Below are 27,897 nucleotides of genomic sequence, written 5' to 3' on the forward strand. Positions count from 1 at the left end.
ATCTGTGCTATAGGCTTTAGCCTTTGTGTTGATTAAATGTTACTCAAAAATTATTTTTAAACTATTGTTACTACTTTCGATAATATGACACACCAGAAAATGGATTTTTATCTTTCTTGAGCTGTACTGAAAGTCCCACTAAGGTGTGTTTCACTGATATGAAAGAACATGATACTCTCATATTGGTTTCACTCTTGACACAGATTTTCACTAGGCTGTTCATGATACATTGTGTTCCATAAAGAAGCACAGTTGCATTACCTATTACAACAGTGGCCTGATCTTAACTCTGAATATTCAGTGAGCTGCTATACTGTCATTTTATCTGGAAGACTTGGCTTGCTACCTTTGTCTTACTATTCAGCAATCTATAAATGAGGTGACATTTGACTATCAGCACAGAGAAGTTTGGAGATTTATCATGGGGTACAAAACTCTATTCTTTGGGTTATTTTGTATCCTTTTTGCTCATTATATTTATTTGCCCATACCAGAAAACATTGAAGAATGCTGGAAAGTGAGAATTATAGATGCTGTTATGAAAATAACATCACTTCTGGTAATATTTTTTTGTAGTAAACTGGGAAGCCTTACAAATATATATGAAGTTTCCTTTAGTTGGTGTTTTGAAAGAGACTTTGCTTTTCTTTAATGTTATACCTACCAAATGATATTATAGTTTATGTAGTTAACATGCTTGATTATTGCTTTATTTATCTATTGAGAGACACACAATGTTTGTAAGATGCTATTTCAAAAGTTAATTATATATTGACAATAAAAGTAATTAACATTTCTAAAAGAATACTTGAGTAACTGTGCAGATGCTTGTATATATTTGATGCTTTTCAGAAAACCAAGGTTCATACATTTTCTTAAACTCACATGTATACATATTTATATATTATAAAATTTTGGTGTATTTTTAACCTTCTACTGTTTTAATATCTTTTTTTTTCTTTTCAGTAGTTCTTAAGCTTCCTATACTCAAAACTGTGTATTCTTGTGCCAAAAAAGTTTATATTTGTTTTACATTCATTGATTTCAGAGTGCTAATAATTAATTCAATGGTGATGATAATTTCATTATAAGTGCTAAGTTAATAATAAAATAAAGTGTATTTTGATATTCAGAAAAAAGTCATGATAGTGGCATTTATTTCTAATTTTTCATATCATTTTACAGTTGTTTGTGGAAGATAACTGACTGTCCTATCTGCTTTTGTATTAGTCTGTGGTGAGATCCCACCTGTAAAATTCACTGGAAAGCTGCACTGTGTATTCATAAGCATAGCACACTTCTTTTTTGAGCAGATAGAGTGCTATATAACACATGCTCCCTGATATGTCTAAGAGACACACAGATACTCAAAGGTCACATCTTGACACCTGCTGCTGTTGTTATCTATCTTTAGGTCTGTGTTTCTAGAATTCAGATTTTATAATGACACTTCCAAAATTTGAACTCAAGAGTATACGATGCTATCTTCTATCAAAATGTGCTTCTGTCTGGATGCCTTATGGTTATTAGGGCAGTAGGAAGGTATAGGGGGAAGACAGGAGCAAGCAATGAATGATCAGAGAAGATACTGCAAGGTGTGGTAGATGAAGACAACATAGCCTACAGTGCTGGAGAAGGATAATGATCTTCCCATTCTAGACAACTGTCCTTTTTCATGCCTACCCAATGGATTCCTGGGAAAATATATACTGGTAAAAAGCTAGGTAAGAATATGTTTATTTTAGTTCACAACATAGAATACAGTCTATTATTCCAGGAAAATCAAAGAGTTGTGGTCTTGATATGCCATCACATTCACAATCAAGAGCAGAGAGAAATGAATGCATGCATGATTATATTTATCCATCTATCAAGGCTCCAATCTGGGGAACAGGGTCACCTACCTTAAGGCTTTGTATTACCACATCAATTAATGTAATAAGGTCATTTCCCTATAAAAACGTTCACCAGCCAACATGATCTAGAGAGTCACTTAAGGAGACTCTCCTAAGGTGACTCTAGGTTGTATGAGGTTGACAGTTAAACTAACCATTAAAAAAGCTGACACATTTTCTTCTGAGTCTAAAGTTAGCTGAGTTATCCTGGTTTGGATTTCTTAATGCCTCACATTGTGGATTAGACAATATTTATAAACTGTTACACCACCATCCTTGAGTAGTTTCATCTATCACTAGTTCATACATCACCAAAGTGATTCAATACTTATCTTCTATCAATATAAATGTATTCTGAAAGCATATATTTGCAAAATTTGACCTTTGTGTCCTCAAATGTAAAATAGAATTATGAAACATGTAAATGTATATTCTTTTCCTGTATATATACATGGATATATAAGAAAAAATTATGATAGTTATTTAAATGATTATTCCAGTGATTGACAAGCTTCCATTGGGAGATAAACTGAGATACATTTTGCTTCATATTTTTACAGCCAAATGTGGCTCTCTTTCAATTATTATTTATGTGTCATAATTTCTCATGTTTGTACTTACAATTTTCATACATTTCAAAGTTACGTCTTATAGATTTCAGATATGCTATGTACTTCAGTATTTAAAATACCTATATAGAAATATCTTTTATATTTAGTCTACTCATATTTGATATTAACTTTGCTTTGATTACAATTGATTCTGCAATGCCATTGGTATTTACTATTCAAATATGCTATTTCTTACTCCTCTTTCCTGCCATTTTTTTACATCATTTAGAATACAATTTTTGTCAATAAACTTACTTTTCTATTGCAATTTGGGCTATTTTCAATTTTTTTCTTCTATTTCTTTATTTTTATAATTTTTTTTGAGATGGGAACTGCTGCATGAGACACACTGCTGTTTGATTTCCTTAGGGTAACTCATTCTATCTTACTTGATTTTTCAATACACAATATTGGCTGCATTACTCTTAACCATGACTTATTATACTAGGGATTACATGTCTGTTCCTTACTTTTTATACATGGTATAGATTTAATAGTGACTCTCTTTGCAGAAGAGATTATTTTATCATTGTAGATTGTTTTACATTTATTATTTTCTATTAAAGGTGTTTCATACACTATAACTTGATCTCTGCTCAACGTCAATACATTTTATTTTAAATAATATGAGTAGTTCAACTGGTTTCAGAAGAACATCCTTATCTCCTATGTCGTTTTTCTTTGATTTCTTCAGTGGCATTGTTTATAGTGTCTACCCCTTGTTTCTCAGGAAATCCCTTCACTATTTCCACCAAGAATGAATCTGCTGAAGATAAATTCTTGTAGACTTTTCAGTTGTGTTCTTTATTTTTCTCCTGTACCCATTTTAAAAACACATTTTCTTTGTACATCCAAATCTGTGTTGTTAGGACTTTTCTTTCAGCACACAGTCAGCTGTTCTCTGGTGTGCACATTTTCTAATAAAATAACCCATTTGCATTCCTTCTCAAACATTTTGTGTTTTGTCCTCTGACTACTACAAATTAAACTAAAATTCCTTTTTACTCAGCACTCTTATTATGATTTTTCTTAATATATTTTTCTGTAAGGTTTAAGAAGTATTTGTTAAACTTATTTATTCAGTGTGTGTATTTGCATGTAGAGGTGCAGGTTCCTGCTGTAGCATACATACACTTAGAGATCAAAGGACAACTTTGGGATCAGTTCTCTCTTTTCACTATGTGGGTCTTGGGGCTAGAACTCAGGTCATCAGCCTGGTGGCAAGCACTTTTGTCAGCTCAGTATGCTTTGGTCTTTGACTGTCCTTTCTGAATATTGATAAAGTTCCTGGATATGCAAATATATATCAATTAAAATATTAGAATTTAGTTAACCAAATATATCTTTTCTGTTCTAGTATCTCTAACATTCCATCACTTTTCTCCAACTATATAAATATCAGATCATTAAGGATTGTCTCATGGATCTTAGCTTTGCTTCCTTAATTTCAAATTATATGTTTTTCATATATTTTCAAATTCAATGAATCTTTCTTTGTCATCTCCCTTTTATTATTGAGGTTTAATTATAAATATTGCATTTTGAATAAATCATTTCCTAGTTCTATTATATTTTTTTCATTGAGTAATTCTTAGTAGACTTTCTTTTTTTTGGTGGGGGGAGAGTTGAGACAGGGTTCTCCATGTAGTTTTGGTGCCTGTCCTAGATATCTCTATGTAGACCAAGCTGGCCTCAAATTCACAGAGATCCACCTGGCTTTGCTGCCTGAGTGCTGGGGTTAAGGGTGTGTGCCACTGCCTGCCGGCGTAAACTTTATTTCTTGAGGATGCCTGTTATTTAATTTATTGCCTTAAGATTCATCTTTACCTTATGGAACGTAATTATAATAGTTATTTTAAAATCATTGACTTTAGATGCAGATAATCTCAAGTTTACATCTCTGATTTTGTTTACCTCAAGGAAACATTCTCATTTGCTTCATTCTTTTTTTTTTTTTTTTTTCGTTTTTTGTAACTGTGGTTTGTATCATGGGTATTCTGAATACTGTAGTGTGGTAATTTGAATGAGAGTGGCTCATCTCATATATTAAATACTTAGACCCCAGGTAGTGGAATTGTTTGGGAAGGATTTGGAGAAGGTATGTCACTGGGCACCAGTTTCTGGTTTCAAAAGACTTTGGGTATTTCCCAATACTTTCTCTCTGTCTCGTGGTTTCAGATCAGGATCTAAATTCTTAGATGTTTCTTTTCTCTGCTATCATGGACTCTAACCTTCTCAAACCATTAGTCAAATTAAGTGCTTTCTTCTATAAGTTGCCTTGATGATAGTGTTTTATCACAGCATTAAAAAATAACTAAGACACATGAGCTCTTTTAAATGTCTAATAAGAATATAGACTATTTTGTCACTATTTTGTTTTGGGAGGCTATCAATCAGGTTATCCAGAGGTTAAAAGAGATAATGTATTTATATTTGTTAAAGATTTTCAAGATTTGTGGAAAAAGATTTTAAAGTTTCAAGATTCTTAAAATTTAAAGATCTTAAGCTGGAAAGTGGTGGCCCATGCCTTTAATCCCAGCACTTGGGAGGTAGAGTCAGGCACAACTCTGTGAGTTCAAGGCCAGCCTGGTCTATAGAGTGAGATCCAGGATAGACACCAAAACAATGCAGAGAAACCCTGTCTCAAAAATAACAATAATAATAATAATAATAATAATAATAATAATAATAATAAAGATGTCCACTTTCTGATGTGATTCAGAGATAATCTTTAACTCTTCTCATTTTTTTTTGACTTTGTACTCAATATAAAATCTTCAAGCAGATTAAAGCTAACAGGAGATTTGCTAATGCTTCATCAGTTGGTGGCCAGTAAAATACTTTAACAAATAGAGATGGTGACTCTCTAAACTGAATTAAAATACTATTGCCTGTAAACAGACATTTATATGTGCTAAGCTTATTAAGGCAAGAATTATCTATACATTTATTTCTAAGGCCCAAATATGCAGATGGTCTGGGAATTAAATATGATTGGCTGCTTTACAAATGATTAAGAGATGTGTTTTTCTACTCCTGTGTTTATTTCTATATATGCATGTATATTTTAAAGAGTAAGCTTTACAGTTGTTTTTTAATGTGAGGTGCTAACATGGCAACATAACAGTTCTTATCCCTTCTGATAGCCATGGAAGCACCATTTTCTTCTAATACAGTTACTCATATAACTTTCATTTTGGTACATACTTCAAAATTATACATTTTGATATATTTCTTCTAAATTATAAAAATATAATCACCTCATCTTATATAGGCAAGCATTTATAACATTGACCTAAAACAATCAGTTTATACCCCACTTTACCTATCTTAGTATTGTTTGGCAAACTGATTAGTGCTTCTGGAATCAGTTCTCTCACCATTAAAGTAGATGGGTACAGCATCTGGAATATTGGCAAGAACTTGATATCCTGAGAAAATTACATAAATACATGCTCCTGGAATATTCTAGTAACAAGAAAACTATAGTTTTGTTGTTGTTGTTGTTGTTGTTTTTAGTTGAACTAACAGTTACATGTTAGGGAGAATGTTAGAAATACTAAAGAGAAATTTATTTCAACTATAGAAACAAAAGGAATTTTTTTAAAGAAAAGGGAAGAAATCTGTTTGTATTTTAACAATGGAAACAGACTATCATTAATGTAGTAACTAAGTCATATTTCAATTTTGAAATAAAATGAAGGCAAAGAAGATAGCTTGGTGGGTAAAGCACTTGGTGCACATGCATGGAAACATGAGATTGGATGTCCAGTACCCACATAAAACTATATATAGTGGTGTCCATCTGTGTCCAGCTCCTATGGTGGCATGGAAAGATAGGGTATGAGAGTACTTGGAAGTTCATGGGCTATCTGGATGGCATATGCAGTGACAAAAGACAGCAGACCCTAACTGAAACAAGACAGAAACTGAGAACCAACATCTGAATGTATTCTCTAGCTTCCATAATCGTTTATGGTACACACATGCCTGCACACTCACATACACACACACACACACACACACACACACACACACACACACACGCACGCACGCATGCACATGCACACACACATAGTTAAACTTTAAATATTGAAACTAAATGTAATGATCAACAAATAAAGTACTGGGAATATGCATACAAAGGAAGGAAGCATAAAACGATATTTCCAGATGGCACTTTTAGATAAATCTAAAATCATCACATGAAAATCCTCTTGACAAAAATTTGTGGTATCAAATGATATTACCTTGTTTTCTAACATTATATGCTTGACATTTCCTTTTATGTTTATAATGAGCTTTTTCCCCCATAATGAGCTTTTATTGTTTGACGGTTTCATAAATTCACATTCCTGCTGAAATTGTTCTCAAAATTTTCTCTTTCTACTTTTAAGTCCTATTTCTTTGTGAACCCAATTAATTGAATTAGTTTTCTGCCTTAACATTGTAGGATTGGTAACTATCTACACCACTGAAGAAAGTGGCAGTTCCCCTCTTAACTATCATTAACAATTAGTATTTTCTGAGGTTTTGCTGGGACCTCATGAACAAGTTCCTTATCCATCATGAAATGTTGATTAGCCCAATCATATGCAGGTCTTATACAGATGAATTTATTGACATTTCTATAGTATAAATGATAGTATATATGTTGGGCTAATTTTTTCCAGTCTAATAATACTTTTATGTTTTTCTAAACATATTATTTGGTTTATTTGGTACAAATATTTTCTGATTTTATTTGCCTTTGTGCTTAAATAATATTGTATTGTTTAGAAAATATAAATAAAATATATATGTATTGATCGCTATATTTATCTATTATCTATCTATCTATCATCTATCTTCATCATCATCATAATCATCATCATCTATCTACCTATATATCTATCATCTATCTTTTGATCATATTCATCCCTACTCTCCCCTACAATTTCTTCCAGACCATTGCATAACCCTCTCAACATTATGTCCTTTTTAAAAATATTTTTTATAACTCACTGAGTCCAGTTAGTGATGCCTATATGTGTATGGATGTAGAGCTATGTACTGGAGCCAGGGCAACCTACCAAGAGCCATATCCCTGAAGGTACCTGATTCTCTAATTCCTTGTAGCCATTAATCGTCAGTAGCTCCTGAGTTGGAGTTAGGGCCCTTGTGTTATAACCCCCCAAAATATGCTTACATATTGTTTGATTTGGTCATGTGCACATCTCATGCAGATAACTAGAGCATCTATGAGTTTATAATTGCAAATGCCTTGTCATGTCTGGAAGACACTGTATTTCAGCCATCTTCCCCTACTTCTGTGTTTCTCTTTCTTCCCCATCTTCTGAGATGTCCATTTCACACATGGTAAGGGATATGCTATACACACCTCAGCATTATCGTACTACCTACTCTTTTTCCCACTGCATCTTTACATGCACTTAGTGTTACTAAAATAAAAAAAAATAAATAACATATACATTTGGATGTTGTTTTGATAGGCCACGTTATTTGAAAACATGGGTCTTATGAAATTTGAAGATATTTTCTTCATACTAATGAATATTCAAAATACAGAGCCAGTTTCAGATGAAAACATTACAGTGATTGACAGAGACTTCAGTGACATTCCTGTTCGTCTGTACTTGCCAAAAAGGAAGTCTGAAAGACAGAAACCAGCTGTAATTTACATTCATGGTGGTGCCTTTGTCACAGGCAGCTTCAGTAAGTGTATTTTTTAATGTGTGCTTTAATTTGATTGCATTTACTATATGAAATGGAACTATATGCATTCTCATGACCTTGTTACACCTTTTCCTGCAATGACTTCATTTTTTCACATGAGCATTTGATAGTAGTCATTATGTTTGTGTTTTATGTAATGAATGCTCTTTTTATGCTTTTTAAGTGAGTTGGTTTTTGCTGATAAATTTTGATATTGTTTTCTGTTAAGATTTTAATCATGATAAATTTACAATTTTTGTCCCCAACTCTTTGTATAATAAATAGATTTAATCCATAGTTATTTTTTGTAAGAAATATTGCAAGCAAGAATATGTTGATTGATTTAAACTACAATTAAAAATTTTGGTTGGGGATTTAGCTCAGTGGTAGATCACTTTCCTGGCAAGCACAAGGCTCTGGGTTTGATCCTCAGCTCAAAAAAAAATTTTTTTTTTACTTATGTTCAGAAAGGCAACTTCGAGTTTATTTTAAGCCCAAGCTTCTCACAATGGAAAACACATTAAAAATATTACCCCAAGTAGTATATTTAGCCTTAAATAAACTAAATTTCCTGAATAAAAATTATGAGGACTCTAAGAGATCTTTAAAGATAGATTAATTATGATGACTCCCCAAATTTATTAATATTATAGTGATGGTTATAATATGATCTTCAACTTACTTCTAGAGTTCTTGTTTATAGTCAGTTTTACAGATATGGAAGAGGTTACTTTGAGAGAGTTAAGATGTAAACTTTTTCTTCTCCTGAAACACACACACACACACACACACACACACATATATGTGTGTGTGTGTATGTGTATATATATATATATATATATATATATATATATATATATATATATATATATATATATATATATATATAAAATCAATGAAAGGATATTTTGTTACTATTAAAGCTTTGGGACTGTGATATTTTCTTTACCATTGATCCTGGGCCACTGTCTGTGCAATATTTCCTGGTATAGTTTCCTTCAGTACTTTACAGACACAGCCTTCTCCTGATATAACTGACCCCAGAAAGGAACATCCCATATGCAGTCACAGGGCACTATACCCTATGACTGGAGTCATGTGAAGCTAACAACACAATGAAGCTAGAGGAGGTTTTCTAAGAGAACCCAAACAGGTCAATGGGGCACAACAATCTTCTTTCATTGTGACCTAACAAGATTTTGTCTTCTGTCCTGGCTTAGGAGTCACTTAGTAGAGAGGAGATAAGGAAGGTCTTCTTACTCCACTGTTTTCTTACATGTGGCAATGGAAGTGTTGATTGCAAGGTTTCCATCAAGCAGTCACAATTCAAATTTCTTTTAGGATGCGGGGGCCATTTCTCACCCCCACATTTCCCCAAAGTACTCGAGTAGAAGCACCAGGGAATATTAGTTAGATGGATAGAGGGGAGAGAAAAAGATAGAAAGTATAGGATAGACTCAGGAGGGCCTGGTCCTAATCCATTGGGCTCTGACTGTCTCTGCCTTAGAGTATTTAAAGGAATGCCAAGAGGTGGAGCAAAAGACTTCTCCCCTGCATAACCAAATGCAGACCATCTCAGACACCTAGTACTGGGGGCCCTGGTTCAATCTTCCTCTTTATGCAGACCTGCTGGGTAAAGCCTAAGCGTGCTCCAACAAGTCCCCCTTTCTTAATATATAAAATCAACTCGCCATTAAGAGTTCACAGCAATCTCCACAGCTGTTGCACCTTCCAGCATAGGAGTAAAGGATGTTAAAGATGGCATTTCTGTTTTGGAATGGGTCTAAGGTGACTATATCAGTCTTAGCTTCATTAAGCCCTTTTGAAATAAAAAAAAGTCTTGATGCAATTGCATCAAACTTAAAGAGTCCTTTAGCTACATAGTTAACATTAACAGGTTATCATAATTATAACATAAATATTGCTATGCATAGTTACAATTCTCTCAATCTTACATCTTAAAGCAAACTCTTCATAGTACCACTTGCATTTCTTGCTAACAAAACATAGGATAAACTTCTGATGTATTCACATCAAACATAAATACTTCCTTAACTTCACCGAACCGTGGTGCATTAATATCAATAGGCTAACATAATAATTCTAACATGAACATTACTACACACCATTGTAATTCCTACAAACACGCATTCAAAGTCAATAGTCTTAATATAACCATCAATACTTTCTTATAATCCTACATACAAAAAAAATTTCTTAATAGAATTATACAAAACATAACATTAATTCATTCAACTAACACTAAAATACTTTTAAAATTAAATAGACTGAGGGATATTTATACTCCCCATTTATAATGTTTTAAGAACACCCCAAACTTCTCTATTTAAACAGTTCCATTTTTAGGCAGTTCCATTATTACATAAACAGTTCCATATATCATCAGAACTGATAGAGTCTATATATGTAAGTCCCATTGCAATGAAATCACTACTGCTCATTTTATTTCTTCAGTACAAAAAGAGTTCTGGTACCAGACTTCCATTTCCAAATATAAAGAAACATTTCTCACAACCAAAACCTTTTGGTAGTTAACAATTTTATTTCAACAAGCATCTCTACAACTTTTGTTCTCAGGGACCTCTGTCTCTTTCAGTTACAGCAGCATTTGATTACAGTTTTTTTTTTCCAGGAAAACTTAGCCTCAGGGTGAAGTAACTGCCATAGTAACCAAGGTCTTCCAAAAAGTTCTCTCCACAGCCAGCAAACAGAAACTGCAAAGTTTTTGCTGCTAACTCTGTTTCACCCTATAATCCCTCTATGTAACTTTAGCATGTCCCTAAGACCTAAAGACCATATTCTAATATATAAACCTACATTTCTATGGTTTATTTTATTTAAACCTGTCCTTCTTACAAGCTTATATTCTTAAAGAAATTCTATAGGACAACCTTAGCAAATATACTTCTTATATTCACACAAGCTTATATTCTCAAAGAAATTCTATAGGACTACCTTAGCAAAGATACTTCTTACTCTTAACCAATTTACACTAGGAAGAATTTCTTAGCAAACTCTCTATACGGCTACCCTTAGCAAGTATCTAACTCAAGCAAACACTTAAAACATATTTCCTAACACCTAGAAGAGATTTACCATCTTCCAACAAGACAGAGAATAACTTTCCACTTCTTACTCTTAACATAACTAACTTATACTAGGAAGAATCTCTTAACTATTATCACTTTACACATAGAAAATATTTTAGAAGCAATATTTTTTTGTAGCTGAAAGTCTTTGCGTGTCCTGCCTGGTCCACAGCTGCTCAGACCCAAGTAAACACACACAGGCTTATATTAATTATGAACTGCTCAGCCATTAGCTCAGGTCTACCATTGACTAGTTCTTAAATTTAAGCTCAGCCCATTTCTGTTAATCTATATGTTGTCACATGTTCCATGGCTTTACCTGCGTATTGTTACATGCTGCTCCCTGGATGGCAGACTGTGTCTGCTGACTCAGCTTTCCTCTTCCCAGAATTCTCCTCTCTGCTTATCCTGCCTATACTTCCTGCCTGGCTACTGGCCAGTCAGCATTTTATTTATCAAACAAATCAGAGCAACATACATTCACAGCATACAGAACAACATTCCCATCATTTCCTCTTTTCTTTCTATTTAAAAGGAAGGCTTTCACTTCAACATAGTAAAATTATATGTAACAAAACAGTTACCAAGCAAGAATTATAGTTACAATATCTAGTCTATTTATATTTGGCAAAGTTAAAGAAAATATCCTATATATCCTATATAGTTTCATATCTACCTTATCTCTTATCATAACCAAGGAAAACCATACTTATAACTATCTACTCTTGAATTACATCAAAGACCTCAGAAGGATATAATATTATCTAAGTAAACAGGAAGAGCATTGTAAGCAACTTCCAATAATCTAGAATTACCGAGACAGCTGCCTGCATGGATAGTCATCCAAGGTCCCTCTGCAATGTTGGGGCATCCATTTTGCAACCTACAAGTCTAGAGTCTCTTAGTGGCTCCTTCCTGTATCTTGTAGAATGTCTGGCAATTTCTTCTGTGAAGCAGGAACCTGAAGGACCATCTTGCCTTGCAAAGTTCAGTGGTCACCTTCCTATGGGTCCTGCATGACCAGTCAATAACCACATTTTGTCAAGCAGTTCAGGCAGGAAAAGTTTCTTGCCCAAAAGATTTAGCATTGCTTTCTTATAGAGAACTTTCAAGTGAAGTAACTATTTTATGATATAGTTAGATTTTTTTGGAGCTTGATTCCCATCTATAAAGAAGTCATTTCTTTTTGAATGCCTGCTTCCTTTTCTCCCCATTAGATTTGCAAAGGAATCATTCATTGCAGGCTGTTTGTTCAAGAGGCAAAGAACTTTTTTATTTGCCCATAAGTTTCTTCATATCTAAAACAATGTTCAATATATAAACTGCTTTCCTTTGTTTTTTTTTAAGGATTTTAAAATATTTTGTTGACTAACAATATTGGTATTTTAATCATCTCCTGAGAAGCAAGCTGTTTGTGTAATCTTAGTTCTCAGGATGTAAGGCTAAGCTTTCTAGCATTGCTCTGAAAAGAAACTTCATTCTGAGCTGAAAAAATAGCTGCCCCACTTGGCTCCCTGTGGCTCTTTGCCTTCACTTTCCCATGTCTGTGGATAGGTTCTAGCTGCAGGGATAATTCTGGCTAGGGTCTGAAGTACCTGCTGTTTTTTACTGGCTTGAAGAAACAGAGCTTAAAACAGATTTTTGGGAACTCAAGCCCTGCCTCACTCATTGCAGGGAGGATTTTTAAAGCTTCCATCTCACCAGCAGCCCTTCTTCACCTTTCCAGGAATCTGTCCCTGCTTCAGGTTTCTGCTGGCACTCTTTTTCTAGGATATAACCATAGGGAACTTCCAGCTGCTGTTTTTTTCTAGCTTAGAGAGAAAGAAATTTAGCAGAGAAGTTTTGCACTGTTCTAAGAGGTTTGTTGTTTTTTCTTAGAGTGAACCACAGGTGAATCCTGTACTAATATCTCCAGGTGACTCTTATTCTTAGAGCAACTGAGAAAGAAAGTTCTGAAAGCCTTTTTAGTTTTTTAGTGAGAGAGATTAAGTTTTTTCTAAGAAAGGTTTTAGTTTGAGAGAGAGCCCAAAACTTCTGTTCTCTAAACTTTTTGGCTTCATGGCCAGGAGGAAACTAATTCTGTTGGTTAAGGTGTTGTACAAGTTTTCTCAGGTACTGCTGATGGAGCAGAGGATTTTTGTTTCATGCATCCACATCCACTATAGGGGAAATCTCTTTCTTCTGCTGCTTGGACTTAGCATTTTAGCTGTCCCCTGGCCAAAAGATTTCATAGGAATCTTTTTCTGCCCATTAAGCTCAAAGAAAATAGATTTTTTTTCTCAGTTTGCATTCATAGCTCCATATTTAGAAAATTAAAGACATGGTTTCTCTGTCTTTCAGCTTAAAATATTCTAAATTTTCTTTATACTATTTTCCTTCATTCCTACTCTACTCTTCTAAGTTTTTCCTACACTATATTTCTATTTCCTACTTTCCTAATTTTTCATAGTTAGAAATTAAGAGAGACAGAAAGAGAGAAATTTTGATAAAGAAAATTCTAAGCTACAGTCTTGTACTCAGACATCCTTCCAATCCATTTTTTCTTTTTCTACCAAGTATAAAACTCGGCCTAAAGTTCTACTTTTACAAAGTACTCTCTCTCTCTCTCTCTCTCTCTCTCTCTCTCTCTCTCTCATATATATCTTATAATTTGTCTTAGTTCCTGTTCAGTGGCACCATCTGTTGGGGGGGGGGTCATTCCTCACCCTGCCCACATTGTAGTCAGAAGTTTTCCTGTGCTCACCTGGCACCAAGGCCCCACAGCCACTTATAAAATTCCCATGTCCCACCTGGTCCTGCAACTGCTCAGACCCAAGTCCTGCAACCACTCAGACCCAAGTAAACACACAGAGGCTAATATTATTTTTAAACTATGGCCATGTCAGGCTCCTTACTAGCTAGCTCTTATATCTTAAATTAACCCATTTCTATTAATCTATGTTTTGCTATGTGTTCTGTGGCTTTACCTGTGTCCATTACATGTTGCTGGCATCTCCTGACTCAGCCTTCCTCTTTCCAGAATTGTCCTCATCTTCTTTCCCTGCCTATACTTCCTGCCTGGCTACTGGTTAATCAGCATTTTATTTATCAACCAATCAGAGCAACATATATTCAAAGGATACAGAATATCACACAGCATCACATTTTCCCAGAGCACTCTTGAGTAGAAGCACCAGGAAATATTAGTTAGAAGGATAGAGGGGAGAGAAAAAGATAGAAAATACCGGATAGACTCAGGAGGGCCTGATCCTAATCCATTGGGCCCTGTCTGTCTCTGCCCTAGAGTATTTAAAGGAATGCCAAGGGGTGGGGCAAAAAACCTCCCCCCAGCACAGTCAAGTGCAGACCATCTCAGACACCTGCTATTCAGGTCCATGGTCCAATCATCCTCTTTATGCAGACCTGCTGGGTAAAGCCTAATATGCTCCAACATTAGGATTCATAGATGTGTCTGGCTATCCATTGTTTTGCATTTACACAGCTCTGTGCTATATTTATTTCTTTCATTTCAGAGATGCTGCCCTATGATTCCTTAAATCGATTCACAGCCAACAAACTTGATGCTGTTGTTTTGGCACCAGAGTAAGAGACTGGCAATCTTCATTATATGATTCTTGCCCTCCCTGCATAATCTTGGTTTATAGTACACGTTAAACCGTCTTCAGTGGTGGCTGGACTGCTGCTAGGAAATTTGGTTTATAAAATTTTTCTTAGCATTATAATATCAGTGTTTCCTCAACAATCTCCAATTTTGCTTTAATCTCTGTATGATAGGCATCTAGGAGAGGCAGGGAAGTGAGCATCTTTGCCAGTAAAGCAGTAGTAGCATCAAAAACATAAAACCTACCCAGGTAATATGCCTGCAGTTCATACTCATCATACCTGAGGGGTGGTGGCTTTATTTGTCAAGGTAATAGAGACTATGTATGTATGTATGTATGTATGTATGTATGTATGTATGTCAGAGTTATTCTGAAATCCAGTAATATTAATTAGAACCAATGTTGGGACCACTCAAACATTTTAAGAATGTTTCCAATGACAGCTCTTAGTGTTTCATGACTTTTGCTCAAATGTTCAACAATATACCAGAAAATAGAATACATGCTTATTGTTTTATCACCTGTTGGGTGTATTCTGTTCTTCTTATACCCCATTATGAGGATGAAGAAAATCGGCTTTTCCCTGCCAGTTTTATAGTATAGGAATGGATTTACAAAAATGTAGATTTATGCTAAAACACTCTAAGGAATTTTACCTGACAGTATAATGGAGTCAAGCAGCACAGACTGGCAGGTTTGGCACTGTTCTGCTCATAGTTACCTCTTTAAAGCAAACTGAATCACTTACGTTTGAGAAATTTCTAACTTACAGTAGTGACAGCTTGCCTTTATCATTATAATTTAACAAGCTTTATCATGTTATAATTAAATAAGTTTTTAAGAGAGACAAATGAGTTATATCTACTTTAAGGATTCTAAAGTTATTTTAGGAGATTTCTGTTCTTTACCTTGAAATATAATCACATTTTGATGTTGCACTGTTGATATTATGCTATTTTAAACATGTAGACACAGTTTAAAATTTAAAAACTCACAAGAACTATCCAAATAATATTGTTTATTATAGAACTGCCCTGGCCAGCAGGGTCTTCAATGGGGACCTGAAGGGAGGGCTGGTGAATGAGAGGGACAAGAGACATAAAGAATGAGAGCAAGACAGGATGTTTGATCAAGCTCCAAAATTTTATTTTCCTCTTAAGGCATGTATAGATGGGGGCAAAGAAGGGTGCAAGCAGGGAGAGAACTTTAATCATGGGTTGTTCAGCCAGCAGAGAATGTTGCTATAAGGATTATCTATTCTTGCCTAACTGTCTAACTAAAGCAAGGTCACCTGATTTCTGAGAAGAGGTTTTGTGCTATGGAGACTTAAGCAAGGCTTAGATCTAGGAAAAGAAGAGAGAAGCCCAAATATGGTGGCATGTATGTCAAGGGTCACTTAGGCTTATGGCTTCTGTCATAGAACTATGAATAATTGAAGAATTCTAATGGACATCTTAATGCCTAATGGTGAGTGGTAAAAAATGAGACAGTTCAATTAAGGTGTGATTCTATAACAGAATGCATAGTGAGCTGGGGGTAAGAATTTGAGAGTAAAAATTGGTATAGTATTTTCTCTTAAGAATCAGTATTTTAGCATTATATATTGATATACCTTATATAATCATATATCAAACTGTTTATTTTTTAAATCATGCTTGTGAAATGAAATTTTACAATTCTGTGGAATTTTACCTAAATAAACTTCTAATTAAAGTCAACTACCAATATTTTGCACTCAGATTTTCTGATTTTAAATTTCTTGAATAATCTAATCAATAATTATGAATTGCTTTTGAGTCTCCAACTCTGTTGAGGACCTAGTGATATTTACAGACTTTATGAGGGTGAAGACATATGTTGTCTTGCTCTTCATCTCATTGAACCAGTACCCAAATCCCTTTAGACCAGAATCTACTTCTTGTTTTAAGCAGAAATTATTAGGAAGCCCAGGTTAAGTTGATGGATTTTGAAATTTTACTTATATACCTGCTAGTAAAATTGAGAGATAATTGGATACATAAGCTTAATCATAATTTCTTTGTTGCTTTTTTGCTTGATTTTTCTCTAAAGCTACAGGCTTGCTCCTAAGTATCCATTCCCAGCTGCCATTGAAGACTGTGTTTTTGTGATCAAGTTCTTTCTCCAGGACAAAGTTCTTGAAAAATATGGAGTGGATCCTTCTCGCATCTGTATTTCAGGAGACAGTTCTGGGGGTACCTTGGTAGCAGCAGTGACTCAGATGGTATGTTGTATGTGTGATATATGATTGGAACCAGAACAGTTTTGTTCTAACATGGAAGAAGTGCTGTAGTTGTTTTTGAATGATGTTTGTACTTTAATCTATAAAATGTAAAATAACCAAATAACTTTATTCTTTTTGCATGATTTTAGCTTTAGATGTGACTTTAATTAAGTAATTAAGTAATGTTAAATAGGAGTTTTGTAATCCTACTATGTGTGTGTGGGGGTGCATTGAATCTAAGATTGTGTGCTTGCTAGACAAATGATCTACCATAGAACTATGTAACCACCTCCTTTAAAATTCTTCTTTTAAACTCTTATCTTCCTTTTAAACTGGTCTCTTGTTAAGCATCCAAGGCTGAACTTCTACTTGTTCTGTAATATGGTTATGCCTGAAATTTACAATCTCTCTACATCAACCCCTAAGTACTTGGAACTAGAGCCACACCATCCAGTCTACCTTATCATACTAATTAAAAAATATAGCAATGACTAGGAACTATTATTTAGTATACATTTTGCTGTTAGGTTTTCAAAGACAAATGATAAAAATCTCTGTGATTTTGATATCACTATACTTGATCTGTATTGATTACTTTCTTGTCTCTCTGACTAGAAGACCTGACAAGAAGTAGCTAAAGAAAAATGAGCTATTAGGGCTTATGGTTTGACAAGGTACAGTACATCATGGCAGAAAAACCATGGCAATGAAAGAAGTTTATTGATGTGGAACAGCAGAGTGAGGCTGTTAGCTTATATTTCCCAATAATATACAGCAAGGTTCATGAAGCAGAGACAATGGAGAAATGGTTCCCAATGACTTATTCCTCCTGTCTCACTCAGCTTACTTCCTTATATTTCCCAGGATTACCCATTCAGGAGTGGAACCTCCTACAATGGACTGGGGACATCACTTATATGTTTAGAAAATATTACACAGTCTCACTCACAGGCCAATCTTACAGAGACACTTTCTTTATTGTCCCTTTCTCTCAAATAAATCTAGCCTGTGTCAAGTTGACAAAAGAAAAGAAAAGAAAACCCAACCAGGACAATTGTGTTCTAGTTACTTTGACACACAAACAAATCATTATTCAAATATAACTATTTCTTTCTTGCTTACCCCCAATATCTCATGTTACTATAATCATATCAATAGTAAACACATTCCAACTTAAAAGTCACACAATCTTTACAAATTCAAAGTCTATTACTGTGAGCTCCTATAAAATAATAAATTAAATTAAATAATTTCATTTTCTAAAAAGGAAGAATTATAACATAGTCTCAATCAGAACACAGCAAAACAAAAGTACAGCACAGTTAAACTCAGTGTCAGACGCTGGAGAGTCATTATATAGCCTCCAAAGGGCTTACCATAGCACATATAGCATGTCTTATATAGGCTCAGGCTGGTATAACTCCACAGCTGCTGCTAGTCTTGTTGGTAACACCATGGTACTAGCATCTCTAAAATTTTGTAGTCTCTACTCCAACTGTAATGAACACAAACTAAGAGTCTCATCTGCTCTCTTCAGGGTCTCTGACACCACCACATGTTGCCAAGACTTGATCTCCTTCCATGATCCCTTCAGTCCTAAGACTTCTACTTTAAATATGGCTGCACAGTCATCAATAGATTCTCTAAGCCCTCATTGTGCCTGCCAAACCTTGTTTGCTCCTCATGACCTCTTCATACCTTCAAATATCAGTACCACATGGGAAACTATATATTTCCAAGTTCAGCTGCCACCATAAGGTATAACCTTGGCTCTCTCTGTACTATAACATAGGGTATGTGCTGACCCTGAGAAAACACTTCTCAGAAGATTTGGAATCAGTGGTGCTAGTCTCTTCTTAATCACAGTTGATTCTTCAGCTCAAGAAATCAGTATTGAATGATTGTCCCAGGAAACCAAAAGTTTCACTTTAGTGGTTCTCAATTCAAAATATCACATGAATGTCCCTGATAGAGTCTGAGAGATTTTCAAATTTCCAGAGAAATGCTGCTTACTGGCTTGATCCTCATGGCTTTCTCAGACTGCTTTCTTATATATCTAGGACCACCAGCCCATGATTTTTTATCATCCATGTGTGATGGGCCCTTGCACATCAATCACCAGTTAAAGAAATTCCCTACAGGTTTGCCACAGGCCAAATTTACAGAGACATTTTTCAAATAGCTCTCTCTTCTCAGATCAGATAACTCTAGCTTGTATAACTGCGTGGACAGAAACTAATCAGGACACCCACCAGTTTGTCCTGCTCATACACTCTTGGACATTTGGCCTTATGCTAGAGCATGGACAAGCCACCAGAAGCCATCCCTAAAGAAAACAGACTCCCCTTTTCCAGTAGCCGTTGACTGCCGATAGCTCCTTATAGAGGGGTGGGACTTTGTGAAATCAAAAACTTAATGATGTTTAAGTTCTGAGACACATTATTTGCTAAGTGAGTTTAACAATATTATTGACACTAGAAACCTAAGCATGTGTGTACTTCCATTCCACCTTTTTTTGTTTGTTTGTTTTTTGTTTTTGGATTTCTTTTTTTTTTCTTTATTATTATGTGTTTTAAATTTTATACATCAGCCATGGGTTCCCCTGTCCTCCCCACTCCAACCCCCAACCCCACCTTCCCCCCAGCCCCTCCCCTCCATTCCCATGTCCTCTATGATGGCCAAACACCTAACAGTCATCTTGGAACTCTCATCCAATAACTGATGGAAGTGGATGCAGAGATCCTCAGCCAGGCCCCAGGTGGAGCTCTAGGTGTACAACTGTCAAGAAAGAGGAGGGTCTGCAAGAGCGTGAATTGTTGAATCCAAGATTGCAAAAAGCACAGGGACAAATAGCCAAATGAATGGAAGCACATGAATTATGAACCAAAGGCTGTGGAGCCCCCAGCTGGATCAGGCCCTCTGGATAAGTGAGACCATTGAATAGCTTGATCTGTTTGAGAGGCACCCAGTCTGTGGTACCAGGATCTGTCCTTAGTGCATTAGCTGGCTGTTTGAAACCTTGGGCTTACACAGGGACACTTTGCTCAGTCTGGAAGGAGGTGACAGGACCTGCCTGTACTGAATCCACCAGGTTTAAATGAATCCCCAGGGGTGCCTTAAATGAACTTATTATATTTTTTTACATGAATAAAAGCAACATCACTTTCTCTTTTTTCTTTTAAAGTTTTACTTAACTTTATCTCTTTTATGTGTATAAGTGTTTTTGCCTGCATGTATGTCTGTGCACCATGTCCGTGCAATGGTCACAAAGACAGCACTGTACTCCACTGAAATTCAAGCTCCTGACTATTTTGAGCCATAATGTAGGTACTGGGACTCAAACCTACATTTGGGTTTGCTACAAAAGCAGTAAGTGCCCTTAACTGCTCAGCCATTTCTCCAGCCCTGCAACATGTCTGTCATTAACCGCAAAATATGATACTTTTTACTGGAAAAAAATAAAAAGAAGATATGATACTAATTCTTCTAAAAGTAATCTATTAATAGCATTTGCTAATTAATTTTGCAGAATCCTTTCCTTTTTTTATTGATAATTGTATGGGTGGACCAAAGAACCTGAGTTTCATCTGTGTTAAGTCTTTAGAACACCATTGACTTCATCAGATAATTTTTCCCATTGTCTGGTCTGTTCCATTTCCAAAATTACTAAGATATTCCAGTGTTATTGTCCTTGATGGTCTTTAGTAGTTTTTAGATCTAGTGATTATAATTCATATTCTTATTTTAATTCAGTATTATCATACTTCTTCCTCTCCTAACCTGTATGAAAACTTGCTTGTGCCCTTCCAAACAAGAATGAACTTAAGCTGATTGTTTCTCTGCTCAAACTAAAATATCTTTCAGAAAGGTAATACAATTAAAGAAGAAGAGGTCATGAATTTGAAGCAGTGATAGAGTGTTGGAAGGGGAAGTTGTGCATAAAACTATACATTATATTTACTGTTCTAATCCCCATTTTAGAGATCAAGAACACAAAGCATCACAGGACTGGGTATGTAGCCCAGTGTATAGCATTTGTATGCTGTGAAGCCAGAATTCAAACTAACACATGACAGCTCTAAACTTATTCTTTAAAACACCGGCTCATCTGCTCTTCAGTCTCTTCCCTCTTGATAGACTAGAAATTGAACGTGGATATCACTTTTTTAAAAATGTAAGACAGCTTTGTGTACTGCTTCAGGAACTCAAGGTGTATTGTGAGATTCCTGTGAGAAGCAGAGGTAGGTAAGGTGAGTCCACAAAAGTGAAGGTGAGTCATCAAAACAACACATGAAAATTTTCAGCATCCCAAAGGGCCATGAACAGACATTATGAAAATGTCAATTTATTCTTGTGTTATATATAGTAACTTTTAAAATGTGTGTGTGTGTGTGTGTGTGTGTGTGTGTGTGTGTGTGTGTGTGTTTGTCTGTTTGTCTAGGTGTGTGTGGTGTAGTATATATGTGTTTATGCATGATTTTGCTGCTGTGGTCACATGTACATGTGGAAGCCTGAGATCGATGCTAGAAATCAACTTCCATTGCACATCCATCTTATTTGTTGAGGAAGGGTCTCTCAGTCAAACCCAGATGTCAAGTATTATGGCTGTTCTTGCTAGCCATCTTGCTTTGGTGATACCATTTCTACCATTTCTGCTTTCCTAGGCTGGAATTGCAGACTGCAGGCATGCCTAGTTTTCATGTAACTGGAGAACCAAACTCAGGTTCTAATGCTTGATAAGGCAAGCACTTTAACCACCAATACACACCCCCAACCATACAGTGGATATTTACACAACAATGAAAGTACTTTATCTTACATGCAGAATCACCAGTGTTTGTGACTTGTGCTTGCACATGTATTTTGTTCTCAGTATAGGAGTGAAATGGAACACAGAATATGACACTATTCTAAACCATGTGATTGAAAACTAATATACAATGTAAAAGATTAAAGATGATAAAGAGACCATAAATTTGAAACAGACAAAGGAGGGGTATAAGGGATGGCTTGGAGGGGGTAAAAGGAAGAAAGAATGGTATAATTAAGTTATGATCTGAAAACATAAAAGATAAATTAAAAATGGGTTGCTTCTCTGAGGAAGAGTATTATAATTCTTTATATGAATCTTCAAGCTCACTAGTTTCATGTGCCCTAATTGAAATCTTTTGTGAGTTTCAGAACAAGGAGGCATGTTGTTGAATGTGACATATTTTTTTGTATGCTGAATTAAGAAGGAAGTATTAATTAAATAATTTAAATTTCATCCACATAACAAGGGTAGGATCATGAGTTATGTTATCTCATCTCTCTTTTGACCTTTGCAAACTAGGTTGAGCCATATTTAGGGGAATAATATTCTCACCTTTAATGAATCATTTCCTTTTTGTCGATTTGTAGATAGGGAAAGAAATGCATGCCTGTACATGCTGATTTTCCAGGAGGTGCCATCCATTCTGGGTGAGGTTTTCATGTGGCTCAGTAATTGCTTTTTCCTTCCCCAAATGCTTGACTTTCTTTGGTGAGTTTGTGTGCTACTAGGATGAATACACGTCACTTAATCAAACCTTCTATTTTTAAAAAATTATATTTGTGTTTTAATTTTACTTATCAGCCATGGGTTCCCTTGTCCTCCCTCCTCCCGCTCCCACCTTCCCCCAAGCCCCTCCCCTCCATTCCCATCTTCCCCAGGGCCAAGACTTCCCTGGGGATTCATTTAAACCTGGTGGATTCAGTCCAGGCAGGTCCAGTCCCCTCCTTCCAGGCTGAGCAAAGTGTCCCTGCATAAACCCAAGGTTCCAAAAGGCCAGCTCATGCACTAAGGATAGGTCCAGGTCCCACTTCCTGGGTGCCTCCCAAACAGTTCAAGTTTTCAATTGTCTCACTTGTCCAGAGGGCCTGATCCAGTTGGGGGCTCCACAGCTTTTGGTTCATAATTCATGTGTTTCCACTAGTTGGCTATTTGTCCCTGTGCTTTTTCCAATCTTGAATTATTCAAACCTATTTTAATCTCAAGACATGCTTGTCAAATAGCCACTACTTCTTTTTAGTTACTGTTTTTCTGATTGTAAGGATAACCTCTGTCATATTGTTAAACCATAAGCAGTTCAGAAAAGCATTAGGTGATTCATCCTTGTATTCAGTGCCTACACAGGCCAGAAGTGGGCATTGAATCTCCTGGCTGGAATTATGACAGTTGTGAGATGTCATGTGGGTGCTGGGAATGGAAACTAGGCCTTCTGGAAGAGCAGCCACTGATGTTGACTGATCCATCTCTCCTGCTCCAATACTGCATATATTTTTTAAGTCATAGTACTACATGTTGTCTTTAATATAAGGTGAAATTGAACACTGAGGGGCATTGGTATTGAGACATATTGATTGCTCTGTGAATTTAGAAAGTGATTTTGTTGCTTGGGTGTTTGCATGCACAAAAATACAGGTGTACACTTATAGACAAAATTTTAAAAGTATACTAGAATACCTGCAATAATTGTTACAAGACAGCAACCCTGTTGTGGCTGGTATAGAATCATTGCCATTGGACATTCTATACTCCAGGTATCTGAAGGAAATTAAATTTGACCTAAGTCTGGAAATATGATAGGTAAGGACATTGGATTCTAGATTAGCATACAATATACAGGAGGACATATGACTATGAGGATTGAAATATTTGTGACAAAATGTGTTATTAAATTGCACACAGCAGAGATTAAGGCTAATAGCATATTCTAGATTAATCTCTCTCTCTCTCTCTCTCTCTCTCTCTCTCTCTCTCTCTCTCTCTCTCTCTCCCCTCCTTGTTCCCTTCCATTCCTCTATGTTACCTCAGAAACTATTCTGTACTGGTGCTGCATGCTAAGACCTGCAATGATACAGTCTACCTACAGGCCCTCTCCTTGCATGCTGCCATCATATTTATCCTGCTTTGTCAGCCACACTGGGAGGCACAAGGAATCTCTGCTCAACCATTGGCCTACCTGATTCTCAATTTCTTTGGTGTGTCTACTGAAATTTATAAAGGTGACTCCATGAAAAGTCTAGAAATAGTCAAAGCAATTTATGAAACAATGGTTATTGTACACCTCTTTGCATGAGTTGACTATTCTAGTTGAGGAGGCAGGATAGCCATCCAACTGCAGTGGTTTCCCTTCCAAGGTTCTGGTGCAAGGACAATGGGAGAGAGGGTCTCCAGTGTTCATATGAAATTAACACCCAACATTGACTCCGGGGAAGAGTGATTATTTTCCCCCAAAGCATGGGTGTGACCTTACAAAAGGCTGTGAGATGTGAAAGATTAGAAAAGGCAATGGTTTGGCTAAGATATCTCACATTTGTACCCCTTTGACCAAGTCAAAGCCTATGATCCCCCTGGCTTGTAAATGGATGAAACTGTTGTCACTGCTCAGGTTTCACATAAGTCTAGGCAGTGAGAAGTCTTCCATTTCTGTCCTCTCATGTATAAAGGCCCCATGAGTGAAGATCCTACTCACCAGAGCTTCTGGAGGATTTGGCATATGGTATTCTGGGAGTGTTTGAGTACAGGAGCTATTGTTTTAGGGTTTATAATAATAAAGGAAATTGGTTTTAGGAAGTAATTAGAGATGAGGACAAATATCATATCTTTGCAGCTTTAGCATAAAGGGCACTTGAAGAAGTAACTGTGTGTCTCAGGATAGCATTAGAGATACCTATAATTCCTGACTCTCTCTAGCTTGACTCTTTTCTTTATGCTAACTCCTCAACACACTGGTATTTGTTTCTTTTCATTTAAGTTTGTGGAGTTTGAAGTACTACTGAGAAAGCTACTATTCTCTCTTTTTATTAATGTGTGATAGATTTAATTTAATTCCTTTTTGCTTTTCTTTTTTTGTGTGTCTATGTGGATCCATGTTCACATGAGTGTGCATGTATATTTGCCCTTGCATGTACATACATGTGTGTAAGCATATGGAAGTAAGAAGTTTCCCCATTTCCTTTCTGCCTTTGCTTTTTTTGTTTTGTTTGTGTTTGTTTGTTTGTTTGTTTGTGAGATAGGGCTTCACTATGTATTGTTTGTGACCTGGAACTTGCTAGATAAATGAATCAGTTTGGCTTTGAAAATAATATTTTTTTCTTACAAGTACTTCTACTGATCTTGGAGCTCTCCATAGTCATCTCTTAGATTAAATGACCAGTGATCTCAGGAGATGTATCTTTCTTCACTCTAGGACTGGAGGCTGGGCTGCCACTATGCTAAGGTCTGATTTGGGTTGAGGTCCCTAGGCTTGTTCTGGCAAAGATTTTACCAACTGAGCCATCTCCCCAGACTCCAATTTCACCTAATTAATAAGTTTCCTCTATACTTCAATGAACCATGAAAAAGTTAAACTGCAGTATATTCTACCTGTGCCTCAGGCAAAGCCAACAGGTGTTAACTCAAGTGGGACCAAGGATGTTTATATATGGAAGAGCTATTATTTGGCTTAGCCTCCGTTTTCCTGTTGTGTTCACTGTTGTTTATCCTCTGAACTTTCTGAGACACTGCATTTTATTTGTAAAATTACCAGCCTAAAGCCACTAAGAAGGCTTGAAAGCCAGACATGATTTTTTTAGGAAAATTTTCTTTCTTCGTTTTCCTTCTAAACTTGCAGGAGTTTGTACCTATGGTGTGTTGTGCATTTTGAAGTTAGTCAGATACTGTTTCTTGTGATGTGCTGTTGAGATTCCAACTAGTCCTTTCATTTTATGTAAATTAATTTCTTGGATGAGGCATGACCTTGAGCTAAACAGATCCTGGACTTCCCTGGGGAGGGCTGCAGACACAGATAGTTGCAGATATGCCACGGCTGTAGAAGCACATGTGTTGCCTAAGTCATGACTCCTCAGGGCCCATTGTAGGTTCTTCTCTGCAGTGTGCATAACTAGAAAATGAAAGGAAAGAGTCTTCTTATGGCTGCTAACTCAGGACATTTCCCATTTCTGGTAAAGACAGATTACACCTAAAGTGGTCCACTATTTTCTTCTGCTCTTTTGATTCTCACAATTATTCTTTGTGTTTTCCATCATGTTATAATACTAATAGCTAAAGGTAAGACATATGATAGGATTGTTTTCAACAAGTAACAACAAATGGTCATGCTCCATTTGAATGGGTTTTTTGATATGTTGTTTTACTATATTCATTGTTTCTGCTATTTTAGATTATTATATGTCGAAAATTGAGATAAGGAAGCTGGGCATGATGACACATGTCTATGTTCAGACCACATGGGAGGCTGATCCTGGAGAGCAGTATGTTCTAGATAGATAAAAATAACTTGTCACCACAAACTGAAAATACTTTAGAGCATTATTAAACATAGCCATTCTGTCATCTTTAATAGGACTCTCCAGCTCATGTCCCTGTTTGTGTGCCAAGTATGAAGAAGGTGGAATGACATTCTAATTTTTCAAACAATGACTTGATGTTATGAGGATAATCACCAGATGCTGTTTCAGTTTTATAAATTTATTTACCTCAGGATATTAAAACAAAGTTACCAATTCTCTTTTGGAAACCTATTGACTTATTAACACCCATTATGTATTTTATTTACAGCTACAGGATGACCCAGAATACAAAAACAAAATTAAGGCACAAATCTTGTTATACCCTGGACTACAGGCAATTGATACCATGATGCCATCTTATCGAGAGTATGAACATGGTCCCTTTCTGTCAAGGAAGGCAGCAATTAAGATTACATACCTATATGTAGCAGAAGATGAAGAATTGGCAAACGCAATACTGAGAAATGAACACATGCCTGAAGGATCAAGACATCTGTTCAAGTTTGTTAACTGGAGTGACTTCCTTCCTGAGAAGTTTAAAAAGAACCATGTTTACACTGAGCCTGTTCTTGGAAAATTGAATGCTTCCTACCCAGCACTTATGAATAGTAAAGTATCACCTTTGCTAGTCAGTGACTCTCAGTTAAAGATATTGCCAGTAACTTACATCCTCACATGTGAATATGACATCCTAAGAGATGATGGACTTATTTATGTCACCCGACTCAGAAATGCTGGAGTTCCGGTGATACATGACCACATAGAGGATGGAATACATGGAGCTTTATCATTTGTCACAGCACCATTTTATTTACGTTTAGGTTTGAGAATAAGAGATAAGTATTTAAGTTGGTTAGAAGAAAATCTATAAAGCAATGGTCCATGTTGCTAGGTAGTCAGACCTTTTAGTCAACAATGTTATCTAAAGGTTATAGTTTAAAATATTTTAAAATTGATGTTTAAACATCACTTGAACTATGAATAAACCTAATTTTAAGTTAGAATAAATACCATTGAGTATATTTGGGAAGTTACTTAATTTTGCGGAATCTCAATTCAATAAAACTGACATGTTCATTTTGTTGTCATCTTTAGTATCAGGAGTAGAGATACTCTCTGAGAATTCAGATCTAGTAGTTCAGTACTGAAATGTGAGTATAGTTATATTCAAAAGAGCATGACAGTTTCCAAGCAGTAATAACATTGGGATGATGAATGAGGAGAAAGTGTAAGGCAGAAACATGGTAGTGGCATTTATATGGAGTGATCATTACACTGTATTTCCACCACAAGTTTTAATTGTGTGCTGTTCAAACAAACAAACAAAAAAAAATCAATTTTCTCAATGTAAACCAGATCAGTTATTTTTCATTGACTGTATATGAAGTCTATTTACTGATTATTACT

General features: G+C 35.7%; 1 protein-coding gene across 1 annotated transcript; it reads left to right on the plus strand.

The window, feature by feature from the left end:
* The first annotated feature begins 421 nt into the window (after positions 1 to 421).
* LOC118585124 (arylacetamide deacetylase-like 2) lies at positions 422 to 27,361 on the plus strand. The gene is made up of 5 exons (XM_036189283.1): positions 422 to 559; positions 7,999 to 8,221; positions 14,844 to 14,913; positions 17,004 to 17,175; positions 26,759 to 27,361. The coding sequence occupies exons 1-5, from the start codon at positions 422 to 424 to the stop codon at positions 27,359 to 27,361; spliced, it is 1,206 nt and encodes a 401-aa protein (XP_036045176.1).
* The last annotated feature ends 536 nt before the right edge of the window (positions 27,362 to 27,897 follow it).

The sequence above is a fragment of the Onychomys torridus genome, chromosome 6 (assembly GCF_903995425.1).
Source record: "Onychomys torridus chromosome 6, mOncTor1.1, whole genome shotgun sequence".
In the NCBI taxonomy this organism is placed as follows: Eukaryota; Metazoa; Chordata; class Mammalia; order Rodentia; family Cricetidae; genus Onychomys; species Onychomys torridus.